General features: G+C 52.3%; 6 protein-coding genes across 6 annotated transcripts; 4 read left to right on the forward strand and 2 right to left on the reverse strand.

Moving 5' to 3' along the window:
* The first annotated feature begins 1,112 nt into the window (after nt 1-1,112).
* BJY04DRAFT_199617 (fungal hydrophobin-domain-containing protein) lies at nt 1,113-2,256 on the forward strand. Its single transcript, XM_073712793.1, has 3 exons — nt 1,113-1,810; nt 1,872-1,960; nt 2,020-2,256. Exons 1-3 carry the CDS (start codon nt 1,618-1,620, stop codon nt 2,050-2,052), a joined length of 315 nt encoding a protein of 104 aa, XP_073566502.1. The 5' UTR covers nt 1,113-1,617; the 3' UTR covers nt 2,053-2,256.
* Nucleotides 2,257-2,676: 420 nt separating this feature from the next.
* On the forward strand, nt 2,677-5,897 carry BJY04DRAFT_199618 (uncharacterized protein). The gene is made up of 5 exons (XM_073712794.1): nt 2,677-4,090; nt 4,142-4,573; nt 4,630-4,755; nt 4,811-5,362; nt 5,411-5,897. Exons 1-5 carry the CDS (start codon nt 2,837-2,839, stop codon nt 5,597-5,599), a joined length of 2,553 nt encoding a protein of 850 aa, XP_073566503.1. The 5' UTR covers nt 2,677-2,836; the 3' UTR covers nt 5,600-5,897.
* Nucleotides 5,898-6,656: 759 nt separating this feature from the next.
* Nucleotides 6,657-7,121, forward strand: BJY04DRAFT_222865 (uncharacterized protein; the record flags this gene model as incomplete). The annotated part of the gene is made up of 1 exon (XM_073717519.1): nt 6,657-7,121. The coding sequence occupies one exon, from the start codon at nt 6,657-6,659 to the stop codon at nt 7,119-7,121; it is 465 nt and encodes a 154-aa protein (XP_073566504.1).
* Nucleotides 7,122-8,340: 1,219 nt separating this feature from the next.
* Nucleotides 8,341-9,960, forward strand: BJY04DRAFT_222866 (putative efflux pump antibiotic resistance protein; the record flags this gene model as incomplete). The annotated part of the gene is made up of 2 exons (XM_073717520.1): nt 8,341-9,204; nt 9,277-9,960. The coding sequence occupies 2 exons, from the start codon at nt 8,341-8,343 to the stop codon at nt 9,958-9,960; spliced, it is 1,548 nt and encodes a 515-aa protein (XP_073566505.1).
* Nucleotides 9,961-10,078: 118 nt separating this feature from the next.
* BJY04DRAFT_222867 (kinase-like domain-containing protein) lies at nt 10,079-11,056 on the reverse strand (the record flags this gene model as incomplete). Its single annotated transcript, XM_073717521.1, has 1 exon — nt 10,079-11,056. The coding sequence occupies one exon, from the start codon at nt 11,054-11,056 to the stop codon at nt 10,079-10,081; it is 978 nt and encodes a 325-aa protein (XP_073566506.1).
* A 229-nt stretch (nt 11,057-11,285) lies between these two features.
* BJY04DRAFT_199620 (aromatic prenyltransferase) lies at nt 11,286-11,934 on the reverse strand. The gene has a single exon (XM_073712795.1). It carries the CDS (start codon nt 11,856-11,858, stop codon nt 11,457-11,459), a length of 402 nt encoding a protein of 133 aa, XP_073566507.1. The 5' UTR covers nt 11,859-11,934; the 3' UTR covers nt 11,286-11,456.
* Nucleotides 11,935-13,404: the final 1,470 nt, after the last annotated feature.

The raw sequence follows: 13,404 nt of genomic DNA on the forward strand, positions 1-13,404 counted from the left end.
GGCAACTCGTTCATCAATGCCTACGCCAAGGACTCGACCTTTGAGGCGTTCGCCAGGCTGGAATTGACATTGGTCGTGAACACATCGGACGACGTCCGATGCTGTACCTTTTCTTCCAACTTCAAGTTCCAAGATTTGCGATCCCTGTTCCCCAATCTGGAAGATGCATGCCGTCACGAGCTTGGGTGTTTTGTTTAACGAGGCCACCTAGCAGGCAATGCTGCAGCTGAACCTTGGAGCTGCAGTGAGGCGTTTCCTGCAGGCGTAGGCGCCTGTGTAACAACAATGGTGGCGACTACCATGTGGGTTCGTCGCACAGAGAGCAGGAATAGCACATGGCAGGCTGCATCTGGACGCGAAGCAGTATAAATGGATTTTGTAGATTTAAATTGACTGACTGAGTGCTACTGACTGCTAGAACGAATGTCACCATGAGTAGACGGTAGCGAACCCCCAGAGCCATGCACGGCATTCTTGCTAGTGGCCGCCCCTGCTAGTGGCGCGCCAACACTGACCAAGAAAGACCAAGACTCAATCAATCGGATTGCAGCACTCGGCCAATGAGGCCCCCATGCCGTTACGATCGGTCAACAAGTGGGTGGAGTTCCCCACAGTCGTCACCCTGGCTGCAGCTGGTCCAGACCGGCCGGACGCAAGGGACCTTGCTCTCGGATGAAATGCCCGTCTGTGGAATGAGCTGCGGCCAAAACTCTTTCTTCAGGGTTAGTCGAACATGTTAGGGGTATGGCAAGTGCAGGAACTGCCGCAAATGCAGGTCTATTTTGTCCAAGTTTCCTACGGTATGTCAATTGTGTATGTCTAATGGGAAAGACTCTGACCTCGAAGGCTATGTCGGATAAACGCCGCTGACCAACGACCACAGTGACCCATTCTGGTTCAACACCAGCTCTAATGTCTCAGCTGAGACCCTGCTAGCGCATGCGCACAATTCCAGTGTGGGGAATCTGAGGATTTAACAGGGATCATGCCCTGGCAGCAGCCCTGGCGCGGCCTTTCGGCGTTAGGCAACCAAGACACTCACGATTGCATCGGTGGCTAGTCGACGATATCACAGGCGACGCCTCTCATTTGCTCGCACTAGCTGGCCAGATCTCTGAGGGCGGGAGCACCCGCACTAGCACGCGAACCCCCGCGGGAATTCTCCTGACTGATTGGTAGGGATGTCGATCCGATGGCGCGATCTGCGGCTCAAGTTACTCTATTGAGGATCTGCCTTCTGTAAGGTACTTCACGCGGGAACCTATCGCTACCGAGTATACGACCTCTACAACGTCCTGGAGATTGACCTGTCACTCGAGGCACTACTTTGGGGCCAGGAGTATCTTGGCTGAGGTTGTCTGGTATAGACCTATCGGTACAAACTACCACTCGCGATGAACAGCAAGATGAACAGAAGGACGACGGTATAGCTTCAAAGGCTAAAGATTCGGGATTTGATCTGTACCAGCAAGATATAAAAGGCTCCTCCAGCGCCCTCATCTCCCTCCATCTCAGAGCATCCAGTTCAACAATTCAATTCTCCCAAGCCTCCAGCCTCAGTAAATCCTCTCAATCTTCAACTTCAAGGTCCTCACTGCAGCCAATCCAGCCGCCAAAATGATGTTCAAGAGCCTTCTCATCTCTGCCCTCGCTGCCACTGCCCTGGCCATGCCCACCGAGAGCCACCTCGAAGTCCGCACCGACAGCGTCAATCCCAACGACTTCTGCCCCTCCGGCCTCCTCTTCGGCTCCTTCCAGTGCTGCATCACCCGCGTCTTGGACGGTGTTGCGTCTCTCGACTGCGAGGCCCGTATGACGCCCTTTGCTTCCATTTCATTCATTCGTGGTCAATTATTAATCTCTGTACCCAGCCAAAAAAATCCCCAAGGACTGTGTCACCCCCGATGCCATCTGCAAGGCCAGCAACCAGGGAAAGCCTCAGTGCTGCACGCTCCCTATTGTAAGTCTGCCTGTTCTCTCTAGGTCTCCTGTCTTCTGACAACCTCTCTCAACAAATAGCTCGGTCTCGGACTCGTCTGCCAGGATGTCTAGATTTGGGATCTCCATTGCCGTGCTTCGGCTGCGGCTGGGAAGGAGAGTGTCTGGGGTCTATGTTGACGACTGTACCTTGGCTCGTTGGAATGTTGCCAGACTGGCCATCTGGTTTGCTTCCGCGGCTTCACTCTCCCTTGTTGAACTTCGTTCGTATATATAGTTAGCTCCTAGGATGCAATGATTATCACGCTCTTGTCTTGATTCTTTGCTTAGGGTTGCGAATAGCATGGAGTAGGTGTCTGGATTGTAGAACAGGCCGTAGGTGATTACGGGTCTTTGGATGATTGCCTGGAAAGTCTGACATTCCTGACCCCCGGCTAGGGGACTTCCTGAGCCTCCATGCAGTCCATTCAAGATACTGGTGCCCAAGTCAGAAGATCAACAGACCTAACCTGTTTGGGCATAGGTAGTTAGCTGAAAGGTTGCCATCTCGACTCGACCCCTCACCTCAGTGCTCTCTTGAGTTCTTCCATCAAAATCATGCCCTCGTTCGCTCGCTCCCCATCACAGCCAGAGCATTTCTGCTCTCTCTGCGGCGCGGGCCTATACCCCGAGCCCTATAGCGTGGTGCAATTTCCCCCCACAGACCTTTACTGCGGAGCAAGTCGCTCAGGAGAGCCGCCACCAGCGACCGTGGACCCACGAGGTGCGCGCAGTCAGACCAAGCAACACCTTCGATCCAAACCACATCTTCCTGTCGGGAGTCGGGCTAGTTGGACAGCATGGCGTGCTCTTTCTCCCACACGAGTTCAATAACTCATACACAAACACACAACTTACGATGAAGCTCTATCTTGCTACTTCTGAGCGTGACCGATTTATACCAGTGTATGCTGTCCATGATGCCTGCTGGAGGTTACTCCACCAGCGGTTGGGCAGCTCGGGTGACGAACATGACATTGCAGACTCGCTGTTTCAGGTGCTCTACACCACACCAGGCGCGCGGCATGGTATGCTGGATCTAGGAGTTGATTATGAGCTGCATCCTCAGCCCGGGAATAAATGGAACCCATACCCGCATTGTCTTGTTGATCCAAGCGAGATACCGCCATTGCGCGAGATGGAGGCAAGTGCACCAGAAGAACCGCACCTTCTATATAGAAACTTCACCATGCCTCAAAGTAATCCGCATGGGTTTGGGAGACTCTCTATCGAACTACTCCACCAGATTCTTTCCAATTTGTCTTTCGCGCAACTAGGTCCTGTGCGGCTCGTATGCCAGCTGTTTCTTGAAGCAATCGACAATCCTCCGCAATCGTATTGGCGAGAGAGGTTCGTCCTCGGCCAAGAGGCTGACTTTCTATTCCCTGACTTCGCGGCAGTTGAAGACTGGCGCCGGCTGTTTTTCGGCACCCGGGCACTGCTGAACTCGGGTAATCCCGCGCTTGTTAATCGAAAAAGAGTTGCGAGGGTGATTGAGCCCGTGGCTGCTGCGATCGAATTGAGCAGTATCTTAGGAGATGATCCAGCGGGATATCGCGCAGAACAACCGCCGAGAGAGGGCCGTCAAAATACCATCTGGAGTTACTATGACACAGACACACGGCCAACGTACTTGCAACTAGGCCATGGTCTGCCTCCTCAATATCCGCAAGGTCTGAAGATTATGAGGTCACTTTATGGTTATCACGCACAGAGCACGAGTCGATCAACCTACGCAATATGTCACAGGGTCTGGGCGTGGATGCCTGGCTTCCAGCTCTCTGTTGGCCGCATAGTCGTCTCTACCGTTGTTGTTGGCGATGCTATGTATATTGCGGGCATCAGGATCGAATCGTCAAACGGAGGAGCGGACTCGAATATGCAGCTCGGATTCATCACCCGAAATGAGGCATCCATGGACATACTATCGGCCTGCCGGATCAGCGCGATTGAGGTCGCATTTCGCCTGGAAGGACTAACAGGTATTCAATTCCTCTTCGAAGATACAGAGCCCTCATGCTGGTTCGGAGATATTGAAGACTCGAGAGTTGCCTTCGGAATCATCCGTTTCCCGCAGTGTCTTGGGCCCTGCGCTTTGGTGGCTGGATCTGACGTGAGTGCCATCCTGCTATAACTCGCCAATACTAACATGAACGCAAAACAGAGATTCAGGATCTTCTCCCTCGGATTCGGCGAGCTTATCGAACCTCTCCCGAGCGGTACGTGGAAGCCTCCGCAAGACAAGTCCGATCCCGAGACATGTTTATGGAAACCATATCGCCCGGCTCACAACCCCCTGCATTTCAGCTTGAGCTTTGCCAACAGGCCTATCAGGCTTTCTGGCCCGATGCAGAATGTCGACTTTGGCGGCCCTCGTGGCGTGCTCTTGAACACGCTTGTACGAATTGTCTTTTATATGGACAGGAATACACCCTACACTGGGATCGAATCCTTTTATAAAGATGGTGTATCACGCCTGTTCGGTTACAAGAGAGGCTGTGAGATCAGCTTTCTGATTGATGGTCCAATCGGTGAGCGCATAACTCAGGTCAGACTACTTACCTCCGGAAGACCAGCTAGGGTTGTTGGTCTCCAGGTACCAGTCACAAACTCCCTCTAGTGCAGATAGATAGACTGACTCATTCCTTGCAGCTCTTGACGAACCACGGTCGCACTGCAACTTTTGCAAGAATAGAGGACCGAATCTGTTCTGACGTGGAAATACTCCCTGAAATACCAGAAGGACACATAATCACAGGCCTTGTCAGAAGTCCATCAGTAAGCATTTATTACTCCTCAGTCAGGATATGGGGTTCTAATCGGATCATACCAGTGGCGCGGCCCTTCCATGGTGATCCAAAGCCAGCCTTGCGATGATAAACTAGCTACGACAACCACAACCAGTGCGGCTTGCCCTTCTTGCGTCGTACCCGACGACCAGGTGGGATACGTAAATTCAAGAAAGCCAAGTCGTGATAGGTCTCAAGTATATCTTGTGGAGGAGGACTATTCGTATCACACCTACGCGCCCTTGCAGAATGTGCGGAGAATCTCCGTATCGACAGGGGCAGATGGCCGCGCTAGGCCTGCTGACTGTATATCTGGTCTTAAGGTCGAGTACCACTATAGGACTGCAGGTGTTATAGTCGGACAGTGGATGGATCCGTGCAGCCCCGACCCCTTCGAGCTTACCCCCGACGAGGGCATACACTCGTTAACAGTTTGGCTCCGGAACTTTTCTCCGCTGCGCATAACATCTCAATGCGATATCACGCGTATCGACCTTGTTACTACATGTGGGAGAGAAGGAATCTTCCGGGCCTCGGGGTTCGATGAGATGCAGAACCACCCCGTAAAATATAGTCTTGAACAAAAGGATGCGCTTGTTAGTATCAACCACTGAAGTTGGATCGCGGATGCTGACTATATGCAGGATGCAATATCATGGGATTTTGACCTGAAATATGACGTGGTCCGCGGCGTTGCGCCTCTGGGCCAGGAGGCTACCGTTACCATTTCGCCTGAAATGCAGGAAGTGGTGGATGAAGATGCGAGGAAGCGTCAGGAGTGGTTGGATAGGAGGGGTCAAGCGAGGACTAACAACGCTACCTGCGCTGGTTGATAAATCGATGCATTGAAGCCTCATGGGATGGCTAAAAGACGTTGAGCCGTTGACTCTTCTGCAACCGGTTGGCAACATCACGAGCATAGCCAATTATCCAATTCACATTATTTGTTCTTATCGGTATATCCCTCGTTCCTCTCCAGAGATACATAGCACACCATGTCACTTATGTTATCTCAAATAAAACGAAACGTCCGACAACAACCTTGATGTGTATTTCAAGAGAGCACTAATACTCATGCTGCCTGCTAGTTACTTCCTATTCCCACAGAATCTGATTACAATAGTGAGGTGGGTGCTAAAAAGGGGAATTGAACGTGCACCCGTGGGATCGAAAGCAGCTATGAAACAATCTCGTGCAAACTCCTATACACTGGTGGGTCCGGGGTACCCTAACAGCGAAGGAGGCATGGAATGCTAGTAATCCGTCCATTCGGCGACCGATCGAATCTAGGGTGTAGTGACACCAAGCTCAGCTCGACGTCAGCAGCCCCTCGTCTGATCATTCTATATGCTCAGCTGCTGTTCACGGTCAAAAGCAATCTGGCAGACAGCTGGCCGTTCTATCGTCCGCGCAGCCACTCTCTGGATGCCACGCGCCGCACTGGCCGTCAGATATCCATATCCACAGCAGACTTCCGGGGGCAACCCGGTCTGTGGTCTGTCGATCCTAGCCTGGTTCCGAGTACAGCGCCGCTCATTGGTGCTGGAGGGTTAGTAAGGCCAATTGAAAGGTCCTGTTTAATTCTTCTTTCAACCCGGTGTGGATGATGGCGACGTACATGGTAGCGAGGGTAGGCTGCCTGCAGGTGTGGATCGTCATCTTCTCCCGCTCAACAAATGCTATATAACAGCATGCCCGGAGCCCTCTAACTCGCTACCGCCTGCCTGCATCCGCAACCTTTTTGAAAGCAAGTGCCAAAGAACCTACCAAACTGCCTCCCCTCTTACAACCCTCCATTTAAGCCTCCGCCGGCCTTCTACTCTCCACTCTTTTCCCAAGTTTGATCGCGCGATCTACACCTGACCTGCCTACAGGCCCTCCAAGCCAACCATGGAACCCATAGACGCGGATAAAGCTACAAAGGAGCCCGCAGTGTCCGGGTTGATTGACGTACGCGACAAAGAACAGAAGACAGATCAGATCGTGGCCTCGCAAATAGGGCTATCGGCAGATCTTGCGAACGAATTCAAAGCTGTACTGGACAAAGAAGCGGGGATTGAGCTCCCTGAACAAGACTCCGTAAGCGACAATGAGAGGACGAGAGCTGAAATAGAAGCGGTGATGAATGAAATCGACAAGGAAGCATCGTTGGGGGACACAGGGCACGAGAGAGATCCGAAGATTGACGCGTTGATGCTGCAACTTGCTATAAAAGGTAAACACAGTCAGTTGCAAGTTAAAGACGGTCATTTGCAAGTTGCGAATGATATGTCGGATGGAAGGGTTGGGCCAGTGAGCAAGGAGGAAGGAAGCGCAGGAGCACGCGGGGGGGTTGAGGTTGGAGAGGAACTGTAGGGAGTGGTCCTTGAGACGCGCAACTATTGAGCAGGGTACAACCTAGCAATTCTAATACTTCTGGACTAGCTTTGCAAGTGGGCTGCCGCGCCTTCTAAGTCTCAGGGTACATAGGTAGTTTGTTCAAATTGGTTAAGGGTGATATGTTGTTATAGGTGTACAAATCGGGCCCCTTATCTGAGAGTGGATTAGTTGCGCTTATAGGTAATTCTGCAATGGATAGTGAGACCTATTGTAGGCCCAGCTGGTTTACCTTGGACATCTTAGGGCTGATTACAACGTAAAAAAGGATCCTATACGTTCATAACCTCCAGCCTGACCAGCACCAGTCACCACTCGCCGGAAAAGATACCTCTTACTACACCTTGCTCGCGGTTGCCATATCCTCAGCTCCCTGAAATTCCACAGCACAACAATGAAGGTCGAAACGTCATATCAGACCGAATCAACGCGACCAAGGTAGACCCACAGACAGGAAGCCATGTTCAACAAAATCTTCATTCCACCTCATCTCATGCAACCCTTACGGTCGAACCCACAGCAATGGATTGATCCCAAAGGCGTGATATATCGATAGAGACAAGGAGAGGTATATGAACCCGTACAGGACCACATCTAATCCTTCTACAATCGATGACCGGCCCCTCGCAAACCAGCTCCAGTCGATCCGTCTTGTCCGCCTTGAAGCATGGTTTGCGATCAGAGAATGCTTGCCAGGCGATGTGCGAAAAGGGCTTGCTTCTTTGCTGGTCGGGGAGGGCATCTGAAGGAATGTCAGGCCGGGGACAGCTTTAATCAGGGAAAACAGTCTCACTCACTGTTCTTGCCTGCGCCAGTGTCTAGAAAATAGATCTCACCAGGGGACACAGGAGTAGATTTATCATAGGAAAAAGTACGGAAATGTTTTCCGCTTGACTTGAGGATGAACCGTGGAACAAGGGCGATCGTCCGTCTGTCATAGTGACACCTGCGCTGCTTGCGGAACCGAGCGGCTGCTCCGGAAAGCTTAGACATATCATAAACATTCATTTGTGTCTTTAAGCTTCAGTCTCACCCTTGCTACTCCGAGGGAGTGACGAAGATTGACCCAAGTGTGACCTCCCACCATGCAGGGTTCAAGAGAAAAGCCAACAGGGCCCGTGCAACAAGGGGGACATGATGGATCAGTTGGTGTGCATGAAATCCGGCTGAAGCTGACTCGAAATGGTGTCTAACTAACATGATCGGAGAAGAGTGGAAGCCTAAGAAACGAGACTACCTCGTTCTATTCTCCCTAGCCCTGGTCTCTCTCGTCGTCGCTCTCGATTCCACAATCCTTATAACGTCTCTACCAGCAATATCCCATGACCTCGGCGGGACTTCAACTGAAGCTTTCTGGGCGGCTACATCTTACCTTCTTACTTATGCAGTCCTCCAGCCCGTGATAGCAAGCCTCTCCGACATATTCGGCCGCCGCACGAGCCTCTTTATGTCAGTCTTACTATTCACCATCGGCTCGCTCATTGCCGCTGTGGCACAGAACTTTGCTTGCCTATTAGCCGGGCGCACAATTCAAGGCATCGGCGGCGGGGGGGTTATGGTTCTGGTGCTCGTTATCGCCACGGACGTTGTGCCTCTGCGCTACCTCCCCAAATATCAAGGCCTTGTACAAATTGCATGGGCTCTCGGGACAATGACGGGACCTTTAATCGGGGGCATCTTTGCGCAGTTGACAACTTGGCGCTGGGTTTTCTATATCAACTTTCCAATTTGTGGAATTGGCCTTGTGCTTGTCCCGTTTGTCATTCCTAGCGGAGCGCGTACTGGGTCGGCTAAGGGCCGTGTGGTCACCATTGACTTTGTCGGTGCAGCTCTGCTAGTAGCCAGCTTCACTACCTTTCTCGTTGCCATCACCCTTGGCGGTACTACATTCCCATGGGGCAGTGTACACATCATCCTTCCCCTGGTCCTCGGCATTCTAGGCATCGCAGCAACATTCGCATGGGAGATCTTCGCCGCGCAAACCCCTATCCTCCGGCCATCATTATTCAAGCGCCGCTTCAGCACAGTACCGTACCTCTGCGCCTTCCTCCAAGGCTTCCTGGTCAGTCCCCTCTCCTCCCCTACGCCACTCACCCCCCTCCAGCAGACATATGACTGACCTGAGACCACCCAGCTCATGGCCACATTCTACTACTACGCCCTCCACCTAACCCCAACAAAACACCTCACCCCGATCCTCACCGGCACCGCCCTATTATCCGCAACAGCATCCCTCATCCCGCTCAGCGTCCTCTCCGGAATCCTCATCTCGAAAACCGGCCACCTGCGCATCTTCATCGTTTCCGGCTGGGCGCTCACAATTCTCGGTACGGGCCTACTTTCCCTTTCAACACAGCACACCGCAACACCAGCCTGGGTGTGGTTTCTCATAGTGACGGGTGCAGGGCATGGGGTTCTGGTCGTGGGACATGTTTATGCGGCGCAGGCGAATGTGCAGCCGCAGGATGCGGGTAATGCGACGGCGTTTTGCTGCTTTGTGAGGAGTGTGGGGTTTTGTGCTGGTGTTGCGGTGGGAGGGGCGGTTTTGCAGAATGTGTTGGAAGGGAAGGTGGCAGGTCGAGGACTGGAGACTGGGGTTGGGGCTGGGACGGATGTTATTAGTTTTGCGGGGATGTTGAGGGCTCTTCCACGGGGCGAACAGAGGACGGAAACGCTTATGGATGTCTTTAGTGAGAGCTTTCGGGTCCTTGCGTTGGTTCTTACGGGGATTGGCGGGGTGGGTGGAGGTTTGAGTGTTTTTGTGCCTAGGTTTGTGGCGGGTTATACGTCAAGTAGGGTTCAGGCGGAGGGTGTTTGAAGAGTGTGCATCCATGTATGCATGCATGCCATTTGACTTACGGGGAGTCCATTACACATTATGATAGATTGTCCCCTGGCAAGAGAATCAGATATGGAGTTATATAACTCAACCCCCATCAACCACTTTTATCTACCCCAGCGATATCAGCAAACGCCCCCTCCTGCTCCTCAATAACCTCGCTCATATCTTGAAACCTCTCCTCCCAACACCCCCGTATCACACCCCCCGCAAACACCCTCTCAACACTGGGAAAATGCCCATCCAATTCCAGCCCCAACCCCACTCCCAAAAGCCCACCCCCAGCATCAGACATATACGGCCCCGGCGTCTGATCCGGCCAATGACCTGTCATAATAACATAAAAGATCGATCCCAGGGCCGAGATATCGCCGACTTTCGTCGCGCCCCACGGCTGCGTAAACAAATTAGATCCGGAATCGGGTAGGTACCCGCCGTTGATATCGCCGCAGGAAGAGCGGCCGAAGTCGCAGAGGAGGAGGTCTGGAGTTGCGTCAGGTGAGGTGGATGGGGAGGGAGTGTGCAGGAGGAAACTATCCGGGCGGAGGTCAGCGTGGATGACGTTGTTGCTGTGGATGAAGTGGATTGCGGCGGCGGATTGGCGACGCCATTTTATTTGCAGCGAGAGGGGGGGTGATTCGTTGAGTTGGTGGTGGTCGATGTAGGCTTGGAGGTTGCCGTTGTTGGCTTCGGCGAGGAGGAGACCGTGCGGGTTGGTGGAGGGGCCGAGGAAGCTGGATGGAGTGACTCGTTGGTCAGTGGACAGACGATCTAGAGTTATGAGAGTTGGAATATGTCGTACGTACCGTACAATCCGAGGATGATCGCCTAGGATCCGGAGAATCTGCTCCTCGACGAGGAAACTGTGCTTGATGTCTCGCACGAAGCTGTGGCTGGAGGCCGTTGGGGAGTGCCACCAGGAGTACCGGGGAAATTTCAGTACGACGCCCGGTTTGATTCGCCCTATTAGAGCGGTTGAGCCGCTGTTTATGATCTCAAGGGGTGGGTTGTAGGGTAGCAAGTCCGGGATCTCGGTAGATGGTGTGGGGGTATTGCACTGGGGATCTTGCGCCATGAGGAAGCAGGCAGGAATGCTGCAATTCCCCACATATTTGAGCATGAAAGTGCGGAGCTTGGAGGATAAGAATCAGTTTGCCTGGCTCACATGGTCCGCGGTTTTTATCAGGGGTGAGATTAGGTACATGTGATCGCCGGGACTTGGTATAAATTGGCGACCTGTGCCTAGGCGCACGGGGCCGTAGCGTATAGTTCCCAGGGACTAAGGCTTCCAAAGTCATCGGCCATAATCATGTACTTTAGCTTGATAGTGGCAGTAGAAGAGATGGTCACCATTCAAAACACCCGAGGACTATAGTACACCGACACATATGCCTCGCTATCCTTCTTATATGCAAACGAGATATAGGTATGCGTTCCGGCTGTTGTATGGAGCGAAAGATCCGAGCTGGAGAAGATTAGTACCCTTTCTTTCGACCAGCAGGGGTCACTGACAAGATATCACGTATACTGTCCACATACGATTCCGCGTGGCTTTGCCATCCTTGCTTCTTGAAGAAAGCAGCCACACCCTCCGCAATGGCCATATCATTCTGCGCATAGTGTCGAACCGGTATATACATCTGCGCCTTGGGCACTACCGACCCCGGTTTGATTTCGTAATTAAAGATCACGCCTCCAGTACGATGACCCTCAGACTTCTCGTCTCGAGGTGGTACCTCTTCGCCTTCTAAGACATCCCCCGAGATCCCTAATGACAACCGCCAAAGATCCTCCAGCGCGTCAAGGGCTTTCGGTGTATCCTCGTTGACCAGCCGCCCACCAAGCGTGAACATATTCTTCGCAACAGCAAGCGACATCCAGGGACTGCGTACGTAGATCTTCAGTCGAGCAGAGGGCGATTTAGGATTCACGCAGTCGAAACTGATAAACTCCACAGCCGGCGTCGATTCAACTGGCTGTGAGGAGATGTAGTCCTTGACTACTTTCCAGGCTGTGAGCACTTCTGACCCCTCGCTCCGCAGTCTATCGAGAGCGCCAGTGATGATGCTAATTGGCTCTTCGCCTGTTTCTGCTGCCTTTGCGTAGGGCATCATGTATACCTTCGGGACGAGATTTCCCTGCCGGTTGAGGTCAAACCCGACGAACGCCTGTGAGATGTGATTGTGAGGTGATGGTAATATATCCGTAGTTTCATTGGCAGCCTTCACATAGAGAGCATCTGCAAAAGTGTGAAACCAAGATAAATCCACCTCAGGAGTGAGAGCCTGAATGCGATCCAGAAACTGCAACGGAGCGATCTGGTTATATGGGTCCGATGGTGTTCCCGCAAGTAGACTGATTGGTTCAATTGCAAAACGCACTGTGGTTTGCTCCTTCGCTGTGAAGTTCCAGCTGTACTCGATCGGGGAGAAGTCGTCGGTCATGAAGCTTCTCCAGAAGGGTGCGTTGTTGTGGCGAGGGCGCGGGCCGAGTGCTGGGAGGACGTATTGTGTGTAGAACTCTAGGTAGAGGTTCTTGGTTTGTGTATCGTAGTTTGCGTGTTCTAATAATCGGGATAGAATTGGGCCTGTGGTTGTCCACCAGAATTGCTCGTCTTCGTTGAGTGTTTGCCGTATTGGTACCGACGTCGCTTCAACAGGTTGTATCCTGGGATTCAGAAGACCTGTCTTCAAAGGCAGAGGCAGGGGCAGGGGCAGGGGATTTTCCGAGCCGTTGCAAGTTTCGCTTATCTGTGGAAGTAGCATTGTTGCTCGTAGTTTTTGGAGTGTAGGAACAGAAGATAGAAGGCTGTGCAGGGCGAACTGACAGGGAATGAATACTATCCACAAGAACACCTTAAGACCTCTTTATATGGCCTCTCTTGCATTACCCCGCTACTAAGAATCAAACAATACCATTGCGGACCTTCCTATCACCATTCCTGTACCTCTTCCACAATAACGCCTCCTCGGGGTAAACATCCCAGATTTAGTCAGCCCTAAGCCAATCTCAGCCCCACGAGCATGATTTAGCTGCTATCGTCCGCGTTCTAGCCCGTGACCCCGGTCGATTTAGTTCCTGCCAGGCCGAGTGCCTCAGACGTGGTATGCTGGCTGTAGATGATAGGGCGAGGTTAAATGTATCTGCTTCCTTCTGCAGGGGTCTGAATATACTAACAAGCAGCTAACACTCTAGAACGCCACATCGCGCGCGAGGTAGTATTGCATACACACTACGAAGGAACTAATTATGCATGTATGCTGACGAAATCTCATCTCATGCTTCAGCTGAAGACTAGACCCTGCTGCCAAGATTGGAGAATAGCTGTGGTATATTTCTCATTGTGCCTTAGAGTAGTCAGACTGGAGAAAGGAGCGATCATTACAATTTATAGCTGTGGTAAGAGTATGTGTGCATGGATGA

Source organism: Aspergillus karnatakaensis (genome assembly GCF_047715665.1).
Source record: "Aspergillus karnatakaensis strain CBS 102800 unplaced genomic scaffold BJY04scaffold_64, whole genome shotgun sequence".
Classification (NCBI taxonomy): domain Eukaryota; kingdom Fungi; phylum Ascomycota; class Eurotiomycetes; order Eurotiales; family Aspergillaceae; genus Aspergillus; species Aspergillus karnatakaensis.

Excerpts from the sequence above, each read along its gene's own strand:
- BJY04DRAFT_199617 (XM_073712793.1), top strand. The coding sequence starts at position 1,618 with ATGATGTTCAAGAGCCTTCTCATCTCTGCCCTCGCTGCCACTGCCCTG. Across the intron at positions 1,811-1,871 it reads GTCTCTCGACTGCGAGGCCC|CCAAAAAAATCCCCAAGGAC; the intron begins GTATGACGCCCT and ends CTCTGTACCCAG. Across the intron at positions 1,961-2,019 it reads AGTGCTGCACGCTCCCTATT|CTCGGTCTCGGACTCGTCTG; the intron begins GTAAGTCTGCCT and ends CTCAACAAATAG.
- BJY04DRAFT_199618 (XM_073712794.1), top strand. The coding sequence starts at position 2,837 with ATGAAGCTCTATCTTGCTACTTCTGAGCGTGACCGATTTATACCAGTG. Across the intron at positions 4,091-4,141 it reads CTTTGGTGGCTGGATCTGAC|AGATTCAGGATCTTCTCCCT; the intron begins GTGAGTGCCATC and ends AACGCAAAACAG. Across the intron at positions 4,756-4,810 it reads GCCTTGTCAGAAGTCCATCA|TGGCGCGGCCCTTCCATGGT; the intron begins GTAAGCATTTAT and ends GGATCATACCAG.
- BJY04DRAFT_199620 (XM_073712795.1), bottom strand. The coding sequence starts at position 11,858 with ATGTCGCTTGCTGTTGCGAAGAATATGTTCACGCTTGGTGGGCGGCTG.